The sequence below is a fragment of the Halichoerus grypus genome, chromosome 8 (assembly GCF_964656455.1).
Source record: "Halichoerus grypus chromosome 8, mHalGry1.hap1.1, whole genome shotgun sequence".
Classification (NCBI taxonomy): domain Eukaryota; kingdom Metazoa; phylum Chordata; class Mammalia; order Carnivora; family Phocidae; genus Halichoerus; species Halichoerus grypus.
In genome coordinates, this window is record NC_135719.1 from 32677429 (window position 1) to 32702570 (window position 25142).

The window sequence follows — 25142 nt, forward strand, 5'->3', positions numbered from 1 at the left end:
AATGAGATAGAGAGAGCATGAGACGGGGGAGGGTCAGAGGGAGAAGCAGACTCCCAAGGAGCAGGGAGCCCGATGCGGGACTCGACCCCGGGACTCCAGGATCATGACCTGAGCCGAAGGCAGTCGCTTAACCAACTGAGCCACCCAGGCGCCCAGAGATTAGTTTTTTTTTCAAAAGCATAACTCTATGAGATCCATTCAAATTGTTGAATTATTAATAGTTCATTCCCTTTTGTTGCTGCATAGTATTCCATGACATGGATGTACCATAGTTCCTTTAACCATTCACCCACTGCAGTACCTTTGGTTTCCAGTTTTTGGTGATTAAAAGTAAAGCTACTATGAACATTCATTTACAGGTTTTTGTGTAACTGCAAGTTTTCATTTCTCTGAGATCAATACCAAAGAGTACAATTGCTGGGTTGTATAGTAACTGCATATTTAATTCTATAATAAACTGTGAACTGACTGCCTAGAGTGGCTGTACCATTGTATAGTCCACTGGCAATGTATGAGTGATCTAGTTTCTCCACACATTATTGGATGTTGTCACTATTTTTTTTTAATTATACACATCTTGATAGGTATTTAGATATTGAACATTTTTTCATGTGCTTATTTGCCATCTATATATATTCTTTGCTGAAATGCCTGCCCATATCTTTTGCCCATTTTCTAATTAGATTATTCATTTTGTTACTGTTAAATTTGGGGAATTCTTTATATATTCTACATTCAAGTCCTTTATCAAATATATGATTTGCAAATATATTCTCTGACTATATAACTTGTCTTTTCATTTTTTTCACAGGGTCTTTGCAGAGCAAATATTTTAATACTGATGAGGTCCAATTTATTAAATTTTTCTTTTATGAACCATGCTTTTGGTGTAGTCTAAGAACTCTTCCCCTAATGCCAGGCCCGAGGGATATTCCCCATATGTTCCCTTCTTAAGTTTTACATTTTACGTGAAAGTCCATTTTGTGTGAATTTTTGTATAAGTCTGAAATTCAGGTCAAAATTCATTTGTTCCATTACCATTGTTGAAAATGCTGTCTTTCCTCCACTGAATTGCTTTTGAACCTTTGTTTAAAATCAGTTGGGCATATTTGTGTGAGTCTATTTCTGGATTCACTCTTCTATTCCACTTATCTATATGTCTACCCCTCTGCCAATACCCCACTGACTTGATTACTGCAGTTATAAAGAAAACATAAACATTGTAGAGAGTGTTGTCTTCGGCTGTTTTTTTTTTTTTTTTTTGAAGTTTATTTTAGAATTCCTTGCACCTTGCTTTTCCATGTATGGTTTAGAATAAGTCTGTCTACGTCTGCAAAAAATCTTGCTGAGATTTTGATAGAAATTGCATAAAGACTATATATCAATTTGAATCGATGTCTTGCTATGGTGAGTCTTCCAATTCATAAAACAGTAGTTCTCACCATTTATTTAGGTCTTTTTTTATTTCTTTCACCAGCATTTTGCAATTTTTAGTGTACAGGTTCTTTATCTCTTTTATTAAGTTTATATCTAAGTACTTCATTTTCTTAAAGTGATTGTGAACATTACTGTCTTTCTATTTCAATCTTAGTTTCCATATTCTTGTTAGTATATAGACATGTGATGGGTTTTCCTATCGATCTCATATCCAGCAACCTTACTGAATTTAATTTTAGGACTTTTTGTTCAGATTCCTTGGAATTTTCTACATAAGATGATGGTGTCATCTGGTAAGGAAGATATTTTTATTTCTTCCTTTCCAATCTGTATGACTTATCAGTCATTCACCATTCATACCAGTCTTCACCATTAAGCATGATGACAGCTAGAGGGGTTTTGTAGATTCTCTTTATTGGATGGGAAAATTCATCTTTGATGAGAATTTTCATTATGAATGGGTACTATGTTTTTCAAATGCATTTTATGTATCTATTGATCTATATCACACGATTTTTTCTTCTTTACCCTATTGATACTGTAGACACAGATTGATTTTTTTTAATATTTTATTTTTTTAAGTAATGTCTACACCCAAGATGGGGCTCAAACTCAAAACGACTCTGGAAAACAGATTGATTTTTGATCAAAAAAATCAGCCTTGCACACCTAGAATAAATGACACTTGGTCATGGTGTAGAATTCTTTTTACAAATTGCTGAATTTGATTTGCAAGTATTCTGTTCAGGATTTTTGTGCAAATGTTCTTGAGAGATTTTATTTACTTTCTTCTTATGTGCTGTCTGTCTTTCTCTGGTTTGGTGTCAGAGCAATACTGAATTTCTAAAATAAGTTAGGACCTGCTCCTTCTTCTTCTCCTTTCCAGAAGAAATTGTGTACTTCTGGGGTTAGTTCTTTTTAAAATGTACTATAGAATTTTCCAGTGAAATTATCTGGGACCAATGATTACTTGTTTGGAAACTCATATTTACAAATTCAGTTTCATTAGTCATTACTGGAGTATTCAGATTACTTAATTCACCTTGGATGTGTTTTAGTAATTTATGATTTTTAAGGAATTGGTATTTTTTTTCCCTAAGTTGTTGTATTTATCTGTAGGTTGTTCATACTATTTTGTTATTTTCCTTTAAATGAGTGCAGGATGCGTAATGATACCTCTTGTTTCATTTCGGACATTGGTGATTTGTGTCTTCTCTCTTTTTATGTATGTCTAAGGTTTATCAACTTAATTGATTTTTTTCAAAGATCCAATTTTTTATTTGATTGATTTTCTTTTATGTTCTTGTTTTCAATTTCATTCATTTCTGCTCTTATCTTTATAATGTCCTTACATCTCCTTGTGCTCGCTTTGGCAGCACATATACTAAAATATAATGTCCTTACATCTCCTTAATTTGGGATTATTTTAATGTTTTCTTGTTTTTAAGGACTTAGATTTGAGAGCTCACCTTTCTTTGAATGTAAGCATTTGGAACTACAACGTTCCCTCTCAGCACTGCTCTCAATGTATCCCACAAATTTTGATACACTTCATTTTCATTTTCACTCACCATTCATTCATTCATTTCATTTCCTTTGAGCTATCCAGTTTGGCTTATGGATTACTTACAAGTTTATTTTTTAATTTCCAATTATTTGGAGATCTTCCCATTGTTTTTCTGCATTGATTTCTAGTTTGATTTCATTGTAATTAGAAAACATAAACAAACTGTATGATGTGGATTCTTTTATATTTCCCTGTTTTGGGATGTAAATTGTCTTAAATATGTTGAAGTTTGTCTTATGACTCAGAACATGATTTATCTTGGGAAATTATCTGTGGACACTTGAATGTGTTTTCTGCTGTTGTGGGCACTTGAATGTGTTTTCTGCTATTGTTGGGTGAAGTATTCCTTAAATGTCAATCACATCTTGTTGACTGAGGTGTTGTTCAGTTCTTCTATATCCTGGGAGCATGTCCATCTGTTTCTATTGGGCAGTGGGTGGAAGATTAGCTTCCTATTTGGCCTGGATGAAACCACGGTGGGAGGAGGGTATATACGGTTGTTTTGTTTTGTTTTGTTTGGTGTTTGGCTGAACTAAGGTAGGCATTATCAACAAGTTTCTGTTCTGTTAGGCCATTCTTTTCTTGATCCTTTGACTATGAGGGGGCTTTTTTGGAGTTTATTTTCTTTGTCTCTCTTTGTTGGCAGTTCTATCTAGGCTGTAGGCTTTCCGGTAAGCTGTCTGGGATCTCTGAAAGGCAGAAAGAAAACCTAGGGAATTCAATGCCAAGTCATTCCTCATGTCCTGAGATCTTTAGGCAATCCCTGCTTCTTTCAACCTTCAGAATCTTCCTTGTTTAGTAACTGTTATGTCTGGGGCTTTAAGTTGTAAGAGGGAAGACTAGGAGAAATGAGGCTACTCCATCTTGGATGGAATTAGAAATCTGTTTAGAGGTTTTTAAAAAACAGTTTCATTTAATTCTTCCCTTATGTGTCATGCCTTTTGATTGCATTCTTGCTTATTAGCATCTCCATCAGAAAGAAGGCAGGGAAATAAAAGTAGCTAGAATTCAAAATCAGTCCATTTTGCTACTCATTAGCAACTCTGGAAGAGGTTCAGTGAAGGAAGAAGTTGAAACTACTTACTAAAATGAGGTTTTCAATAATCTGTGGGTGTTAATTATCCATTCAACCCAATCCCTCAATTAGCAGTGGTGGAACACTAAGGCTTAGACCCCATTCACTGCCTGGATACTGCCCTTCAAATGCTTTCTAGATGGAACTGCTCAGACCATGATAAGGTGCTTCCAACCCAGACTGGAAAACTACATAACAAAGTGGGAATGTCAACTTTTTGTTATGAAAAATATAAATTATGCTTTTAAAAATCGTTTTGTTTTGTACCAAGCAAAGTGACCAGCTGGCATGGTACCCATCTTGGCAGCATGCTCAACTAAAAAATAAGAGACAGGCTGAATACCCAAAGACAAGTGAATCAAGATTAACGAAAATATGGGATTTACATTAGATTTAAATAAGCTATTGTTGATTATGAAAAGGAAAGTTAACACAAGGAGCTATTTTATTATAAATGGCTCTATCAAGTTAAAGAAATAGAATTTCATGAAATGTTTAACTCATGAGTGGTAGAAAACTGACAGAAATATGACAACCTCTGAAAGCTTGCAAAGTAGCTAGAAAGGGGAGGAGGTCAAGAGTAATGCCGTTTAGACTGGATGAATAAGAAAAGTTTTGCTAATAAATTATTGGAACTCAGCAATATCATGAATCATAAAAGTTTTCCAAAGCTAATTTCACATTTCATTATGACAGAATCATTTTTTTCCCTTAAGTTCCCCACATAACAGTGCTACATTTGGCTCTCTTTCTCCTGTAAAATAATGTGTTATAAAATGCAATTAGCATCTAGGAATAGTGGAATCTCTAGATTTTCATAATCTTTCTAAATTATGGAAGATTCATGAACTGTTATTGTTAAAACTTATATAATGCATTTTTGTAAGATTTCTCCAAAATCTAAGTGTTCGTATTTTCTATTGTAGTTAACTTGAAAAAAAATTGTTTTGATGATACAGCTATCTAGAATTCACGGGATTCCTTCCTCTCTTTCTTTAACAAAACATATTTTACAATTCATGTTAATCAAATATTTAAAATATAATAATAACCTCTTACATATCAAGTGGCAACAAATTCATTGTGGAAATTCAAACCAGAAATGCACCAGAATGTATCCAGAACAATTGCAGATGAAGAGCTATGTTGTTCCACTGTCTATGGTTTCCAACTCCTGGAACAAGGCCCAATGTAATAACAGAGCAGTGATCAGATTTCCTTCAGTTTAAAAAGAACTCTCTAGACATAGAAGGTCATGAGATAAAGGATCTTAAACTAACCACCTCTCACCTCTTCCTCCTGATTTAGAATTTAATGTTTGGCTTTTCACTTTCATTATATCCCAATATTCTCAAAGCACTTTGGAAAAACCAATGGTATATCTAACTCATCACCACCTTTCTCAGGTGACTTGTGTTATTGGTTCAGCATCCCAGTAAATGAAATTTAGTCACAGCCCAAATCTTGCCACCATTTCTCCAGCTTTCATATTTGTCAAGTTTGTTCCTTTTCTAACTAATTTCAGATTTTTATTATTTTAGGAATAAAAGCTATGCTCTTGTACCACAATCAGTAAGCCTTTTCTCCATCCTTAATTTTCTGATATAATATATAACCTGATTTCTATTGGGTACTTGGCAAGGAGGGAGGGTACATATTAAATATAGCCATTTAGCTGAGACAGCACCTCTGCCCCTCCCAAGAAATGTATTTTTCTATCCAAAAAAAGCATGCTTTCAATTATGTTTTAAAATTCAACATCATAGTGTTACTTAACTAGCAGACAAAGAGCCTTTCTCACACCCACTCTTTTCTGTCTCTTCTTTCTTATTCTCCTTTTTAACTGTGTAGTTACCCAGGGTTAAGGTGATGAGTCTGGGGGAGAGGACTCCATAGCACACACACTGCCAACTCCCACAATTTCACAATTACTTCCTCAACATTCATTGTTCACTCTCTTTGATAAGTGCCTTTAATAGTTCTGTTTGCCTCACTGCACTGTGTATCAGGGTAATGGTTTCCTCTTCTGCCTCTGGCCATCTTGATAATCTAAATATCATCACTATCAATACTCATTTTTAAAGCATCTATTTAAGGCTGATAGTTAGAATATATGGAAGTGAAGGGATAGATAATAAGGGAAAGGGAAGAAATGTACAAGGGAAGCAACTGAAGGCCAATAGAAAAGTAATTGAAAAATACGTTAAAGCTTGTAATGCAGATTAGAATAAAGCGAAATTGGGTAATCACAGGGCAAGTTGGCCGTATCAAGGTAAAAGCTGCACTATTAACCCAGCTCTTAGATTCTGAGTGCTCTCTCAAAACCCAACATGTACACTCAACACTCATATGCAGGACCATCACTTCTTTCATTCTTTTTTTTTTAAAGATTTTATTTATTTATTTGACCGAGAGAGACACAGTGAGAGAGGGAACACAAGCAGGGGAAGTGGGAGAGGGAGAAGCAGGCTTCCCGCAGAGCAGGGAGCCCGATGCGGGGCTCCATCCCAGGACCCTGGGGTCATGACCTGAGCCGAAGGCAGACGCTTAACAACTGAGCCACCCAGGTGCCCCACTTCTTTCATTCTTGAATTTTCTCAGGAAGAACCCTAAATATCACCCCTTGTATGAACTAAATGGGGAAGGCTTTGATATCAGTTTAGAACCTGAAAGCTTCCAGCTCCAGTCTCTTCCCTTATGATCAACCTGATGTGCACAGACATAGCCCACAGGCACTTTTCTCCAAATCCTGGAGCTGGTTCTTAATCCTAACATCCCTGTCACTGTGGGCATTAGTGCCAATCACCCATTTTATGACACATCCAGCAGGTACTCTGGAGCCAGTTAGGGGCTCTCATCCTGGAAATGGCAGGAAGAGTGGAGCGACAATATTTTATAAATGGAACCAGAATACGTGAGAATCACAGATTTCAGACAGATCATGATCACTGCACTTGAGGGATCCAAAGTCGAGTCATGGGGAAAAAAGGAGTGAGTCTTCAATATATTACCAAAATTATGGGGGCAAGACATGGTGAACCACTGGATACTGGAAAAAAAAAAAAAGGAAGGGCAACAATTATCTTTAGGATTGAGTGACAAGGTGGAGGAGCACAATTCAGGAAGCCTAACCAACATTAACATGTGGAAGAATGATCCCTGATCACAACACTTACAGATGCACTGGCAGCCTTTTTAGTGAGGGTATGGGCAAGGACTACAGGTTGATATTGGTCCCAGAAATAGTGTCCAGAAATCTTTGATCTAGGAGGGCCGCGCAGTCAAGGCAAGAGCCTGGTTTATCTCTTTTATATACAGGTATGTTCTTTTTCTCATATGAAGACTAAATGAAAGAACCTAATGTAGAGGAATATATGCTGAAAAAGTGTAGTGAATGTGGGCACAGGAAAAGCCAAACACAGAGCACATATAGCAAGATGGATTTCAGACAGAAGGAAAAACATCCTTCTCTGAGAAAAATACCAGGAGCAAGAGGCCCTGCATTCTGCTGATACAAGGCAAAGGAAGCCCATGCTCTTAATCTTCGGAAAGAAACAAAATTTGAGTTCAACACGGCCAGTAAAGATGTGAGGATAGAATGGAGACCTTAAGGAGAGAGAATATTCCAGGTGGTGAAAACAGTGAAGATTAAATAATAAAATTATAGACTGGGAGACTTTTTGTAGTCAGAAACTATTTCCTCCTGCTGGGTATGCTTGCTTGTGGAACTTGGACAATTATCTTTTTGAAGGCTGGGCAAAAGCTGAACACAACCAGGAGGACTACAGGAGCCTGAAAGAGATTTCTCTGGTGTCTGGTATGAGAGACAGAGCAAGGAGTCAAGCTAAAATTCCTAACAGGGAAGAAGTTTGGGAGAAAGAGACAAGAGGACCGGCAAAAATGGTCTTCTCAAAAGCAGAATGGCATCTTTAGTCACGTGTGTGACTTTGATGTAAAAAAGACAAAAACAGAGGTCAGAGGTAATCAAGAAATTGTGGCAATTTGTGGTTGTTTCTGAATGGCTTTCACTGCCATTTCTGGCCATGATAGAATCAGGGTAGTAAGGAAGAATGGTTACCCACTCATCTCATAATCAATGTGGAAAAATCCAAATTCCCTTTTCAATTAAATGGTAATATTAGGCCCCTTACATTTTCTTTTTTCCTCTGCATCAGTAGACCAAACTTTAGATCACATTAAATGATGTCTGTTTTTTTTTCTCATTAAGTCTATGGAAAATAGTCTCCTAAAGTGTTACTCGTGTAGGCAAAGTAAACTAATGCTTCATTAAATAGCACCTCAGATTAATCAGGAGCTCCCTTCAAATCAGCCTCACTGTCCTCCTGATAAAGATCGAGGCAGTGATACACACGAGGACCCTCCCCTCCCGAAGTACATTTAGTGATGATGGGCTCCTCCCAGCTCTAGGCCTTTCTCCTCAGAGTTTCCCCATGTCTGCTTCACTAACTGTCCCACATATTCAAACACCCAAAGGATCAAGGCTCAGCTCAGTTACTGAGATTAAATATGAGATTAAATTGAGATTAAAATGTCTTGGTAGATTCTGATAATGTGCTCTTCCAGATAAAAATGACCGACTGTGACCTCAGAGCCCCGAACAATAATTTTTTTTTCCAACTTCATAGGCCTGATTTGTGAGAAACATTCTAATTTTTGGTGTAAAATTTATTTGAGGGATTAGCATTAATTCTAATTCATTCAAAACAATGACCTGAACTTGTATACTTTGTTCCTTATACATACTGGCATGCCAAATATAAAACTAAGATGAAGTCAATTTTAATATAAAGCCAAATTATTTGTATCTTTTTCTTGTTAGACGAGATTATGTTGGAAAAATGACAAAATTAAGAATTGTTTTGGAGCTTAATTCAATTTTAGCTTTAAATACTGCTACTTTGTAATCTATAATTCTCTTTCCAATTACCAACAAAAATTTATGTATCAAACACCTTAAAAATATTCATACTACTTAATTCAGTAATCTTAATGAAATATTTTTCAAGAAAATAATTCATAATCCATACAATAATTTATGTACAAGGATAGTCATCAAAACATGATTTATCTTGCAATCAGAGCAAGTAACCTAAATATCTAACAATAGGAAAATATTAAGCAAGCTACGTCATTCAGCCATGCTAGGGAATACTATACAGCTCTTAAAATGTCTATAAAATATATTCAATAGCATGGAAGTGTATATAATATAAATTACATGGAAAAGCATGATAATAACTTGTGTATACTATGTGTAAAAAATAGTGCATACATATTACATATGTATAACACAACTTAAAAATACATCCAAGTATATTTTTCTAAATATTCTAAATTTTTTTAGTGGGCAAATATATATATATATCCATATATATATATATCCAAAATATATCCAATATATCCCGATAAATATATATCCAAATATCCTCTCTCTCTCTCTCTCTCTCTATATATATATATATATATATATACCCAAATATATAAATTTTGGAAAATAATAGATGCTCTTTTGTGAAAGCAGTAAAGGTGTAAAGAGTACCAAAGTTCCCAAAAGATGGTCATCATGTCTGCTCCAGCCAAGAAGGTCCTCTTTTCACAATGAATGTGCAGAGCATTCCTCCCTCACAGGGAAAAATTTCCTGCCTGACACAACTGTATATATAACAATCCATGGATGTACTGATTATTTAGAGAGTTCATAGCTGGATAAGAAAGAAGAATCTTGCCTTCCTTTTCACTTCACTATTCTCCTTCCTGCTTTGCTCCTCCCATCATACCTGAAAGGAACACTATTCTCCTTCCTGCTTTGCTCCTCCCATCACACCTGCCAGCATCTGGCAAGTTTTGCAGCTCTGAAAACACCTAGGGATTTCTGCACAAGTTCCTTGCAGATTGTAAATCTACTTAGAGACTTGTACCTGAGGTGACTGATGCCAGGAGGATGATGGGTCCAATTTCAGGGAGTCAACACCCCCAGTAGTTCCACTTTTATCATGGATAAGTGTAAGAAGAGCAAAAGTAAACAATTTAAATTTTTTTGCATAGTACACACTGGTATATATCTACTTTCTAATTAAACATGACAAACTACCCCAGTATCTCAAGTTTTTAAAGAATAAAAAATCCTATTTCTTGTAACAATTTTGCCTATTTTTATCCCTCCCATAGGACCTTGAAAGTCTTTTCCATGCCTTCTAGTTCTATCCATATTTCCCCAAAATTGCTTTTCAGAATACTAACAATAATGGTTGATTATATATCTCTCAGCTTCCCAGGCCCAACTGTCTGTCAGTCCTTTCTTCATTCCTACCATTGCTGCAAACATGGGGTTGAAAATTATTTATACTTCACACATTTATTGTCCAACTCACTCATGAGCTAACTCATTCCTGGCTCTAGTCAAGCACCCTCTTCATGAGTTTCTTTAATAACTTTATGTGGGCCTGAGGTCTTGCCAGTTTCAAGTCTGAAGTAATATAGGCAAAGTTTGAACAGGTGTGCTAAACTGGAGAAATAGGGAAAATCCCAAACTATCATCATGTGGATTTCTGATGTTGGGCATTCTATTTTTTTTAAGATTTTTAATGTTTTAAGTAATCTCTACAGTCAACATGGGGCTCAAACTCATGATCCCAGGATCAAGAGTCTCATGCTCCCCTGACTGAGCCAGCCAGGTGTCCCTCCGATGCTGGGCATTCTATTTGTTACGAGAGCAGTTATATACTAGTTAAGCCACCACTTAAATCTAAAAGTATTTGGAATGAAAGAGACAGCACAACAATATGCTAGTCAACAGAGCAGTTGAACTAAAATGTCAAATCATGAAAGACAATACAGGAAGTAATTATTAAGTGATATTAGTTATTTTGAGAATTAAAAAAAAAAAAAAGAAAGTTTGTTGCTTTGCTTCTTCCCAGCAAGTTCTAGTGTTGACCTATAAATGCAAGGTGCTTTGATAAGCCTGGGATTTTAAAAATCTATACACATAGTCTATATTTGGACTAGCTGTTAAACAAGTGTAAATTAGGTATAGTACTTTGTGCTGAAGCATCACAAACAGTGTTTTGCCATACATATTCACAAAATAAGCCCCCACACCCCTCTTCTCTACCATCTCAACAGACTCCACTATCAGTATAATGGAATTCCACCATGCTTTCTTTTACATTTTAGGGTTTTGTTGTAATTGTTGTTGTTTTCACAATTTCCATTATAATATTGATAGTCATACAAAAAAATCTCCACAGAAGTGCAATCTAGAAACACTCATATTATTTGGTAATAGACACAGAAAATAGTTTAGTAATATATGAGACTGATTTGTGAGTCCTTCCCCCTGGTTAACTGACAGTTTCTATTAGTATTGTAGCATGGGCAGGTTCTGATTTTTCTGTTTGCACATTATTGCATAATCAAGTACAATCTTGGGCAAAGGTTGGCATATCAGGAAATTGGATATCAATTAATAGATACTTGCTTTCCTGTCAACCTTTGTTTAACAAATTTCATTGTGCTTCCTTCTGAAAAATGTTGAAGAAAAGAGGATTTTCCTTCATTGTTTCAGAAACTGAGAGATATGATAAAAGGAAAAACATTACTAAGCCAAACTGGCTCTTGAGGTATCCAAATTTTGAATTCAAAATCCCAAAAAGATAAATGGTGAGAGAAACTGGCAGGTAAAACCCTCATTTCTTATCTGGGAAGGGGAGATAAATGTCATTCAGGAACATCTACCCCTTTATTTGGCTTTTTCTCCCCAATCTCAGTAAACCAGCCACTGCTCATGATCCTCAGAGTTGGCTCTGCTCTCAGTGCTAATTTGGTTACATTTAGAACAAAGTGTCTTCCCCTTTTAATATCTGAATTTTGCCAGAGCCTTCATACCTCTCTCGTCCATGGGGATAAGGAGAAGGAGAGAGAGGGAGAGAAAGACCGCTGAGAGAAAACCTTTGAGGAACATATACATGTGGGGCTATCACTGTAAACAAATTATTTCAAAGTGGTAAATCAGGAAATCACTTTAGACTGTGCTACAATTTCCCCTAACCAGATACTACAAATTAACAGGATTTCACCTACAGTGGAAAAATATGACCTGAGCACTTTAAAAATTATTGATTTTTTTGTTGTTGGGTTTTTTTTTTTTTTTGGTTACTTATTGGTTATATCTAAGTGTGGGTCACACTATGCATTTTAATCTATATCATCCTAAATAGGTAATTTCCTAATAATGTAATGATTGGTACACCTACATTTTTACTTTTATAGAATAAAATTAGACAACTTTACATATTTTATTTTGCAATCTCTAGTAGAAGCAAGCCAAATCTTTATCCCTATATCCACACAGGTTCACTTGTTTTGGTTTTATATAAGAAATTCAATTTTAAATGAAACTAGGAATCAATAAAAAGGTAGAAAATGGTAAAACTTTCTTTTTTGTAGAGCCACAATAGGGGAATTCTACCTTTGAGGTCTAAGTTTAAAATTTTCTTCACTGAATGCTGGCTTAGCATCCCAAACTGGGTGAATGCAGCAGTCCAGATGACACTGACCAAGCCTATGCCCCCTTCCTTTTGGACTGAATTATGAACTCAAACAATATTAAAATTATGTTATGTTAATAAAAGAACATAGAAGATTTAAAAATGATGCATGAATTAAATTTATGAAGAATTTTTTTTTAAAACCTGAATATACACAATTTGGAATCCAACAACAACTAAGACATTTCTGTACTGTTTTTCTTAGGTGATAATGTAAAGGTTATACTTTGAATGTAAAAAAAGCATTTTAACAGTCCACTACAGTTTTTGCTCATAAATTAATAATTCTACATTCAGACCGAAGAAGCAATTACCACTGTTTGAGACCTGAAAATTGATGAGCATGGATGCAGATTTTAAAATCCCGACTATGTACAAAATGTCTGAATTTCATAGCACATGAAATAAGTAGCCCAAAAAAAACCATTCTGGTTTCACACTGGCCATGCTTAGAATAGAAGGTTGCAAACTGCCAGATGACAACCTCTCAGATAATCAATTAAACCACATGCAGTATCAAATGAACAAGTAGTAGTTTGTGTAAGGCAAATAGAAGGTCCCCTTATGGTTCTAACTGCTCACAGACTCTTAAGAAACACAGAAACCAGAACTGGAAGGCAATTTAGAGAATCCTATTAACACACTCTTTAAAAAGATCAAATTGATGACCATTGAGTCTGAATGACTTGCCAAAGTTCCAACAAACCCTTCCATGGGATCTAAGTGCTCTGACAAGCAACTCTTTCCACTGCAGAGGGCAATCTTTCAAGTTAGACCCCCTATGGTCTCTAAAGGCAAAACAGCCTGGAGTATTGAGGAAATTACCTAGATAATTAAAATTACAAACCATTTACAATAATAAAGTAAAATCTCAAGCTTTGAGAGTAGCTTTTCAATCATAAAATAAAGATAAAATTTTGAAGTGAATACAGTGTAATGCTAAATAAGGTATAGCATGGGAGAAAAGAAATATGTATATTTCTTTGACATTTATATTTCTTATAAATATTTATAGTTCTCTCATAAATATTTATATTTTATATTTATAAATATTTCTTATAAGTCTATTTATATATAATATATATTTCTTATGTAATTTTTATATACATATATATATGTATCTATAGAGAGATACTATATTTCCAAAATAAGAACCATTTTTTTTAAACCAGCTTTCTGTGTTTCTAAATGTTAAAAACAAACAAGCAACAAACAAAACCCCATTTACTATTATAATCAATTAACATTCTTAATCTCTTATTTTCTGGATCTACTTTGATTTACCTGCTCATTACCACTAGTCTTTTTTTTTTTTTTTTTTAGATTTTATTTATTTACTTGACAGAGAGAGAGAGAGCACAAACAGGGGGAGCTGCAGGCAGAGGGAGAAGCAGACTCCTTGCTGAGCAGGGAGCCTGATGCTGGGCCATCCCAGGACCCTGGGATCATGACCTGAGCCAAAGGCAAACACTTAACCGACTGAGCCACCCCGGTGCCCCTACCACCAGTCTTACAATCACTGAGCCACCACAGATCCCCAGTGGGGCCTCCGCAGTGGTACAGGCAATATTGAACAATATTGCCCCCTTATGATATTACTGTGGTTAATAGAAAAATCCAGAAAATGCATCTGCCTTATAGACTATTGTCCCTGACTATTTATAAACATATACAAACTCTCCATTGAACTACTGAAAACTAGTCACAAGGGAAATTCTAGAAATGACTTACTCTAGGGGATGTTTATCAAAAGAACCTTTCATCCAAACAGAATGTTACTTTACATATGAATACTAATAACATACAGGCCACCATCTAAAAACCAATGGCCAAGCCTAACAGCCTCAGGGAGCCATATTTTGCTTTTAATATTAATCTGCTGCTGTTGGCCCCAGAGCCTTTTGCATCTCTTCTTCTTTAACACATATATCTCTACCTCTGTATCATGTACTTGTACTCTTATAATACAAGAAAACAAGGAAGCTTAAAACACACAGATTTCCCTCAATATGACAAAGTCTATAATTATAGAACAAAATCTTTGTGCTTTTTATCAATCAATTATAACAGATGCTTAATCTTCACTTCTAGAAAATATAACCCATCCCCATATGTACTGGTAGATTCTTGATCAAAATTGTACCTTCCATGCTGTGGACATCTTCACCAAAAGAGGTCTTATTTATTTATTTATTTATTTGTTTGTTTGTTTGTTTGTTTATTTTTAACTATTCTTTTTTTTAAAGATTTTATTCATTTGATAGAGAGAGAGACAGCAAGAAAGGGAACACAAGGGGAAGAGGGAGAAGCAGGCTTCCTGCTGAGTGGAGAGCCCCATGCAGGGCTTGATCCCAGGACTCTGGGACCTTGACCTGAGCCGAAGACAGACACTTAATGATGGAGCTACCCAGGTGCCCCCAAAAGAGGTTTTATTAATGTAGCAATCTTCTCAATTATCATTCACAGGAACTGGTCGTTATGATTCAATGGATTAGCCCCATATTTTCTAAACTGTGTTCTACAAAAAACTTCATGAAGTGTTAAATGGGTCCCCCACCCCCCAAGAAAAAAATGCCCAATGAAACATGATTTTTAAAATATTGAATTCTTCACTCCTCTCATGAAAATTTACAAAATCATTAGCATATTATGGGCCTGAAATTCCTGCAGCAAAGAAACCTATTTTATATCTTTAACATAATTTCCAATATGATTTGAGCAGAAATATTTTGATTATGGTGCCCACATTTACATTCTATAGAACAGTGTTCTCTTAAGAAACCATTAGTTTAGCCCATACCACAGGAAATGACATTCTCACAGGAAATTTTGGTGCCTAGGGCCAAAACAAAGGAAAGATTCAGAAATAAAAACTCATTCAACAGCACAATTAAATATGCCCTCATACCAATGAATTATCTGTAGAATGTTTAACAGCATTAAAAAAGGAATATAGCGCAATCAATCCTGGTCCTCATACACTCAAACGGTTATTCCCAATCTTTTTTTTTTTATTTGACAGAGAGAGAGACAGCTAGAGAGGGAACACAAGCAGGGGGAGTGGGAGAGGGAGAAGCAGGCCCCCCACCGAGCAGGGAGCCCGATGCGGGGCTCGATCCCAGGACCCTGGGATCACGACCCGAGCCAAAGGCAGACGCTTAACGACTGAGCCACCCAGGCGCCCCCCCCCCCATCTTTTTTCTAGTATGTGTACTGTTTTGGAAAGGCAAAGCACAGAATTCACCAATGATGAGATATCATGCTTGGAGAACACTTAGCCATGTCCACCCCTGCAATAACTCTAATACTACACAAAGATTCTTGGTCTATAAGTTGTGGAATCACTGGTCTACATAATAGGAATGGCACTGTTTTCCATAATTTTTTTTTTTTTTTTTGGAAACAAGTTCACAGGAATCCTCACATATAAAGCTGTGGTTCATTTTAGGTGCAAAACAAACACCCAAATAGAGGAATTTCTGCAATAAAATTGATCAAAGGTACAGTTTTACCACAAGGGTCATTTGCTACACAAATTCATTTAATAAATATTTACTAAGTATATTCTACAGGACAGGCCCTAGGCTCTGTAACCATTCTAGTCTACTTCCCACCTGATATTTGAACTTATCTCTTGGATGGATATTTAGTGTCAGCAGGATTGGAAAAACAATAATATTACAACAAATTACCCAAAGTGTTGTTTCTTTTAAAACAAATTTTGGTTTGCATAGATGCACACATGCACACATACACAAAACATGTAGCAATGGGTGATCCAGAAAACTTGTTTCTTCTACTCATTAGTGTTATCAATTGGTAAGGCTTATTTAAAAAGTTCAGTTTAAAAATGGTGATGTGATACTGAACTAAGTAACATATTTTATACGTATGTATCAAACACAATCAGGATTCTATAGCCTTAAACCAGTAGCTTTTGTTATCCTTTAAAGTCAATTCAAAATAAATGTATTTCATGTCATGAATCATAGCATGTGGATTTAGCAGATATTTAACATAAAAGGAAATTGCATTGTAGAACTACAATGATGTTGTAATCAATAGAATCCATATCCTCTTTCAGATTGACTGAAGAAGCACAAATTAGGGCATTTAAAGAGCTGTGACATTCTCATGTCTTAATTTTATTCCCATTCTTGTGAAATGTTAGTTCCATGCATGCTGAAGTTTTTGTTCATTGTATTAATGCCTCTGTGTGATGCTTAAGTTCAATGGAAAATGAAAAGAGGGATACATGAGTTAATGCTTACAAATGACTTCTATTACTCGATGTGGTCTCCTGATAAGAAGGAATAAAGGAATTCTACATCTCCAGCCAGAGATATCAGAGGCTTGACTCTTCATTGAACTGGTGGTACTGAGCAAATTGCCAAGAGGTGAGACCTATCTTAGTCTTAGTGTTCCAAATTTTGCAGCTGAAGAATCTTCTTAGTGGCTGGCATAAATGGTCCAGAAGTAAACTGTGCTGGAAAGCGAGCAAACAAATGAAAACCACAGCAGCTTCACTGCACTACTGAGTGTCATTGGGACGGGAAGGCAAAGCCTGATGAATCCGTATACAATAATCAAAACTTGTGTCATATAGAACACTGCTACAACACTTTACTCTCCTTTCTGCTTTGAAATCAGCTTAAGAGCTCTCCAGTGAAAGGGGTAGCAGCTACAAAATACCAGCTGAGTGTATTATATTGTGTGCAATTATACAAATTCTGGCCGAATTAAGTCCCCTATGGTAAAATCTTTGTACATCACATTGAGCCAGTAAAAGCTTCTTCTTGATCATGAGCCCAAATTCTGGGTTATAAAAATATTTCATTGGAAAGCTACATATCTATTTATTTATGTGCTTGTGTATTTATTCATTCATTAATTCTTCATTCATACACTTTCTTTCAACAAATGTCTAATAGGTGCCTATCAAGTACAAGGTCTGTCCATAGACATAGTTCTGCCTCATGGAGCTTATAATCTAATGGGAAAAAAAAAATGGAGGAGAAAGATTTTAAGCAAATAAATACACCCTAATTATATGTAACACTGTAATAAGTGCTTTAAGTGAAGAATAAGCTTTTGTGGAAAAGTAGAATGGGAGGATCTAATTTAGACAACAGTGAAGGTCACAGAAGAATATAAAATCATGTGTCCTCCTAACAGAGCACTTTTTGTTGCTCTGTAGTATGAGGTAGAAACACCACAGAAGCAGGGCCAAGTAAGCACCAGCTTTGCCATTCAGTAAGTTAGTGCTATTCCCAAGTCCTAAGGCTATTTTCTCTTCTGAAAAATGGAGATGAGGTTAACACCTGTGTTACCAACTTTACCAAGTGCATCATCAGGTTTGAAGATCAAATGACAAAACACTCGAAGTATTTCATAAATTGCAAAATGGCATAAAACTGTTAGTTATAATTTCCCTAAGTTACACCTCAACATGTATTATAAAATAACTTAAAGGATTCCAAATGGTTGGTAGGCTTCTTATGCAATGACAGTATGCATGATACAATATAGAACCCATATGAGAAAGAAAGGTCCTGTGTCAATGGGAGAAAAGAAGAGTCACAACAGCAGTGTCAAAGGCTGAATCCACATTGCTTTACTTGCAAAAACTGGAAAAATTTTTATATGTAAATAAGCATATTTGCACCATCACTTCAAACCAAATATTTCTATGTGCAACACACCATACAGTCCCTGAGCCAGGCACAGGCAAGAGGTGGTTCACAACCAGACAATGTGTGTAAGATCCATCTTTTAAGAAATATAGCAACATAAGCTTTACAACCTCCCCAAGGGAAAAGACAGAGAGCATTCTCCTTGCACTCTCTATACCATTCCTTCCAATATTAAACACAAACTTCCCTTCGTAAAAAGCATATTATGTAAGGTATTATTTTCATCCATCTCTAAAGTTCATTATATGCTTTCTTATCAGTGCCCCAGCATTTATGTATGATCATCACTTATGCACGAAACATACTGCCAGTGAAAAGTAATGTCCTCAATAAACAGCCACCTCCAAAATGCAGCAACCTGGAACCAAATGCCAACACACTCCATGGACCTTACCCCTGGAGTGCCTTCCATGTAAGCAGTTTTCCAACCCCAACTGGGTCAGAGAAACACTTTTTCCTTTCTGCTGAGTCATCCCCCAGGTTACTTTATAATAAGAGCATTAGCACATTTCCAACCTTTAAAATGCTAATAACAATTGATATGCAAACTTTAAATATGGCCCAAGCCTCCAGAAAAAATCAGTAAAGGATAGCTTTCTACTGTGTATTTGTGTAGCTGTGATTGTCTACCACGATTTTCTCTATAGAGAAAGTGTGATATCACTTCGGAATCCATTCTGTAGGCATGCTATGGGCATCTGGAAAGCCTGCAACTGATTTACTGAATGTTAAGTGATTTGCCTAAGGCTAGATGTTCCCATAGACTTGGAAATAGAACCAAAAACTCCAACCCCATTAGGCTCTTTTCAGCACACTACCTGGACTCCTGGGATTCAGCTCTTCCTTTACCTGAGATTCTAGCACGGTGCTGGACACTGTACACTAGTTCAGCATTCTCTATTGGCAAAGAAACCTCTAGACTCTGAAAGGTGGTGGTGGGAGGGGAATTGATTAACATAAATTTGATCAAAAATGCCTCAATGCTGAATTCTCCAGACCTCAGATCCCAGCTCACTCTAGCCAAAATGACCTTCTCCTCTTTCCTACTCTTTCTGAAGAAAGGAAAGACAAAGTGATAGTGCAAATGTCTGTACGTGTGTGTATGCATGGTTTTGTACACGAGTGAGACTGTATCCATTTTACAGTGATACAGCTCCAAAGCTGCTTCTTGTGATGTGCCAAAACTATGTTATGTACAATACTTATTTTACATCTAGACACTTTTTTAAAAAGTGGATTTTATAATAAGAAAATGCAACAAATGAAGAAGGAATACAATAGAACTAGAATAATGGATGAATATACACCTCATAACAACTAAAGATACACATTATATATTACCTAAAAGGAACTCAAGACCAAAAAAAAAGACAATTTATGATTTACATGGATGATATCAGAAAAAAATAATTCTGTAGCTACATTTTCGTTAGGATTGAGTTAATTTTAATGGACTAAGTATAAATTAATAACAAAGTACAAGATAAAGCATAGAAGTTACTATTAATACTACTAGCATTTGAATCTAGTTTTCTATCCTCAATACTTTAAAGTTAATTAAGTAAAAATTAAGTATGTATAGTTTCTTCTCTGAATTAATAAATCAAACAATGGCCTATTCTAATCAAATTTAAAAAAAAAACCCATGAGTACTTTAAAATATTGTTTTCATTTTTAAATTTATTTTTAAGAGTTATAGAACTACTTCATTCTCTGAGTAAAAATACTGTTTTGAAAATAAAATTTTCTAATTGTTTTACATCTTTAATATTTCTTTATGTTTCCTACACTTTCAATACTTTTCCTCCATTTATTCATCTCCCCATCTAAATATTCAACACATGCTTTTATACATGAAGACCAATGCTTAAGCATCAGAATTATAACAAATGTATACAAAAATTTTCAGTCAACAGTGTTCTTTCACATATACAATGTCACTTAAATATATAAACTAAATCTAAATAATTAACCATGCATAATCTTAAAATATTATATGAAATTTTAAAACAAAAGCTGAGAGAAACAATGGAAGTTATATAAGACAAAATGGTTTTCATTTGACTGCTGTCGAGTCAGCTAATTATTAAAAAAGTGCATGAAAAGAAGAATTGGAAAATTAGGAAAAATGGAAATGTAGAATATCTCTATTCTCCATGACACAAGTTATAGCAAAATAATGTTAAATATTGAAATACTCAATTTCATTCTTAGACTGTCTCTACAAAATACCAAAAAGCATGATGATGTACACATGTATATATACAAATATATTCATTTATTTATTTGAGGACAGAGGTCTTCTTTGGAAGTACCATCTGTAGGCACTCCCAGTAGATAAAGATTGTGCTTTCCAACTATTTAAAGAGAAAAGTACCAATATTACTATTATGCAGTGTATGTTATTCTTTACAATCACCCCCAAAAGTTCATGAACATGCACATATCTGCTCCACCTTGAGATACAAATGCTTTATGTATTCTTATTTGAAACACTGGTAAGTTTTTATTTCACTAAATAAATGTTTTCAAAAATATATCTATGAAAACCCAAGAAGAAAATTTCAAGGAATGAAACTTCCATAATCATTTATCCTTAATTTTCTTGTAAGTTTTGCTTCTACTGCAACATCCTCACGCCTCTATCTAAATTTACATTTTAGCCAAAAGATTCATCTGAAACCACATCTCAAATCACGTCAATCACATGCTTAAAACATTTACGGGGCTCCTTATTTCTTGACAATTGGCATCTGAAATTGGCATGGCAGAGAAGAACCTAAGTGAACAGGAGTTTGTACTACTTTTCCAATTTCACCTTTTGATCTCCCCTTCATAATCTCCTATCCTGCTTATCTATCCATCCATACCTTTGCCATTTTCTTCCCTAACCCACAACACCCTCCTCCATCTATGCCACTTACACATGAAACCTTCCATGTCAGAAATAATCTCTCTCCCTCTTCCCAATATCAGCCCCCACCCCCTCCTTCCCTCTCTCTCTTCTGTGTGCTCCTTTCTTTTGTTCCTCTAATGGGACTGACTACATCCTACTTTTTGTTAACAACCATTTGTTACAACCTCTAATAGCTACAATACTCTTAAAGCAAGACCATTTCTTATTTAGTTTCATTACTTCACAAAACTTAGTTTTGTGTGACCAGTAAGGTGATTAAGGAAGTTCATAAATGGAATTTATTATTTTTAAGCAACATGATTGAAGGATGGTTCTAATCTTGTGCTTGCATTTCTCTGTTCTTTCCTTATGAAATATGACCTCCAAAATTATGCTTAACCACTGCTATTCAAAGTGTCTTTAATAATAGGTCAAGGGGAGCCTGGGTGGTGTAGTTGGGTCAGGTATCACACACTTGGTTTCAGCTCAGCTCCTGATCTCAGAGTCGAGGGATAGAGCCCCACATCAGCTCCTGTGCTCAGCAGGAGAGTCTGCTTGGGATTCTCTCTCCCCTCTCCTTCTGCCCCTCCCCATGCATGTGTGCAAATGCATGCTCTCTCTCTCAAATAAATAAATAAATCTTTAAAAAACAGGTCAAATATCATAACCATAATTGTGAGCAAATATGTGAAGGGAAATCATATTTTTCTAGCATAAAATTTTACTCAGTCCACTTGTTGAAGATATTTCAAATGTGAGGCAGTCCCATCTGTCCAATGGCTTTCAATCTCCAATCCTATCAATTCTTAAATTTGTTTACAATGAATATATGTTTAGAGAGCCACAAAATTACCATTATGAGAACACAAAAAAATAGTATACTATCGTTATGTTATGCATAATTATTGGCTTTGGGATATAAACTAAAAGATTATTCAGTATAATGGCTTGTATCTTCAATTTGTCTTTCTATTATTTGGGTCCAGAGAAAATTGGGACACTTCAATTCACGGTGCATGAATTAGGCAACTATTGCTGAAGTTTTCAAAGGTACCAAGTATCAGCATAATGACAACTGGATAACTATTCTTAAAAATTAACTCAAAGAAAATGTGCAATGCTGTACAAGAACGCATTCTCCTTATTTACCTGGTTGTTTTAATATTGTATAGAGTTCTTAAAGGACCACATCAATGTATCTTCTATTTCATTTGACATCCAATATACATATTTTTATATAATAATCCACTAAATATGCAATAATCTTCTGTGAAGAATTCTCTCTAGAGAATGTGAAATTCTCAATTAAGAAAATCACAGATTATGTCAACTTGTTCCCTTAAGATCATAAAGCATGCCATTTGGACAGGATTATTTTTACAAGATTATAAAAAAAGTAAAACATATGTAATGTTAATTTTGAATGTTATGTATGTGATATCCCTTCTGTGTTTCTTACTAACACTTTTATTATTATAATGCCTTGTACAAAAATGTCCAAGGTGATATGCTGAAAGAAAAGTACATGACTTTAAAATCATGTATTATAATTTTAAAACTTTAGATTGAGTGAAAATTTGATGAAATTAATTTTGTGTGGTCAAAGATTTCTTCCTACAAAATCTACAATAGTATATATCTTAAATATATCTTGCTAAACAGTCTATTTAAAATAGTAGTTTTAATTTATTTGTAAATGTACCTATTTCTATAATTAATTGCGATGTTTCTCAAAATACTGTCCACAAAATACTTGCTTCAAAAAAGTGTGAAGCACTAGTTTTAAATGCAGAGACCCCAAGATTCCACTCCCCGGCTGGATCAGAATCTCTTGGAGTGAGGAACCTGGGAGTAGGCATTTAAAACAAGTTTGCTCAGGTGACTCTGATGTACACCAGACTTGAGAAACCTATTGGGTCTATCTGAAACCATGCCTCATTATATTCTCAATGTTATGTTGGAAAGAAAAGTCGCCAAATGGTTTTTCCCAAAAAACATTGTTTCCAAATGTTCATTCTTACAATTTCTAAAGTGCCACTCAACAGAAAATTAAGTCTGTTTCCAAATCCCAGGATATTTCAGCTCAATTAACAAATGAAAGGGGTTATTTTTCTTCTTATTCCCTGTTGTCCTAAAGTGTCCTGAGCAAAAAAGCCTATGGTACCCACTTCGCACCTCGGGACACGAACCTCTGCTTTCCACAGGTTACAATATTGAATCACGACAGCATGGACATAGCTCTAAGTGACACTGGGCTCACTAGCCTTCTACTCTCCTGGCAGAGCGGCCCCTTCCGAGAGCCCGCCTGCGGCCCAGGCGCTCTAGTTCTCAGAGCCGCCAGAGCTCCGTCAGCACCTCCGACAGCGACTGGAGGAGCGGGGTTCCGGGATTCACTGCCAAAGAGATTGACTTTAGAGAACCCACTGAGACAGAGGAAACTGACCGGAAACACCCTAGAATACACAGACCACTGCCCCTGGTCCTCTTCAGCTGCCAACATCTCTTTCCAAAAGACAACAAAGGAAACCGTAAGTACCTCTTACCTAGAATATGAACCACCCCCACAACTCGCCTCTCTTCCCCGGCTCCCCAGCGCCTGTTGCTAAGGAGGCGAGACGGCACTTGGGAAACCTCAGGACCAGGTGACAAACCGCTGGAGGAGCTGGGAGCACGAGGGCTGCGGCGAAAGACGAGCGCTAGGCCGGCCCAGGACCCCTTCCTTCCGCAGGAAGGGTGCGCCCTCCTCACAGCACCGACGCCAGCGACGCCCCGACGCCCCCCGCGCACACCGGGCGGGTGGAGGGAGCCGCACGAGCTGGGGGCTGGCTCCCGGAGAGCCGCTCCCTCTGTGGGCCAGGGAAGCTCGGCCCCGTCAGAGGAGGCCTCTGGCCCAGTACTGTGGGCCCAGACAGTGGGGCAGGGGCTCGGGGACAGCCCTGGGGAGGGCCGGCACTCACCATGTTGACTTCGGAAACCATGTCTATGCTGGCGATGTCGATGTTCATCCCCACGCAGACGGGGGGACCTGCGGGAAGAGCACGACACACTGATCAGCCAAGCTCGGGCACAGGGTGCGGGTGGCTCTGAGGATCGGGTACCTACCCGAGGAGTGGGAGCAAGGGAAATGCCCTCCACCCCCCCTACTCCGCCGCAGCTCGACTTAAGCACCTTCCTCCTCCCTCCTCCACCCAGGCCGCCAGCGCGGTGGGTCGCGCTTCCCGCAGCGGCCGCGCACACCCCGCTTACCCCCGAAGTCGGGTCTTAGCCGAATGTCGTAGCCTTTCAACAGCTTGTCCACCGTCTCCTTCACAAAGGACATGTTCCCGGGATCGTTCACGCTGGGGGAGGGCGCAAGGGGTACAGATAGGAGGGTCAGGCGGCGGCTCACCCGCCAGCGCCCGGCGCGCACACCCGCGCGCCCTGCCCGCCGCCCGGCCCGCTTCCCGTCAACCCACCCGCGACCCTACCTCTGGGCGCAGCACACCACCGCCACCAGCACTGGGGCCGAGAAAATGCCGAAAAGCCTTCCTCCCGCAAAGCCCCACATCCCTCCGCCGCGCCCCGGCACGGGGGAGGGGGCGCCCCGCCGCCGTCGCGACCCGCAGCCGGGTCTGCTCCTGCTGCTGCCGCCGCCGCCGCCGCCGCGCTGGCCCCGAGCGGAGGAGGGCGGAGGGGGAGGGGGAGGGGAGGAGGGGGAGGAGCGGGCCCGGGGAGAGGAGGAGCCGCGGGCTGGGGAGCGGAGGGAGGGGGAGGAGGCAAGGCGAGCCGGAGGCGGAGCCGGCTGCGCCGCTCACCCTGGCCTCCCCCGCACTCTCCGCGGCCGGTGGCCCAGGCCCTCTGCGCTCCCTCCCGCCCCCGCGGCTGCGGAGCGGGACCTAGAGCCCGGCCGGGGACAGCAAGCTGGAGC

The 25142-nt window shown here is 37.6% G+C and overlaps 1 protein-coding gene across 2 annotated transcripts in view; it reads right to left on the reverse strand.

Moving 5' to 3' along the window:
- GABRB3 (gamma-aminobutyric acid type A receptor subunit beta3) overlaps window positions 1-25142 on the reverse strand; it is a 248134-nt gene that overhangs the window by 222552 nt on the left and 440 nt on the right. The window contains exons 1-3 of one of the 2 annotated variants that reach the window (XM_036083613.2): window positions 24703-24897; window positions 24482-24573; window positions 24193-24260 (exon numbers count right to left, since the gene is read on the reverse strand). In XM_036083613.2, the coding sequence (XP_035939506.1) occupies window positions 24193-24260; window positions 24482-24573; window positions 24703-24782 (240 nt within the window). In that variant the 5' untranslated portion in view covers window positions 24783-24897. Of the gene's footprint in view, window positions 1-24192; window positions 24261-24481; window positions 24574-24702; window positions 24898-25142 lie in introns of those variants that run through there. The other variant, XM_036083608.2, reaches the window with a different exon arrangement.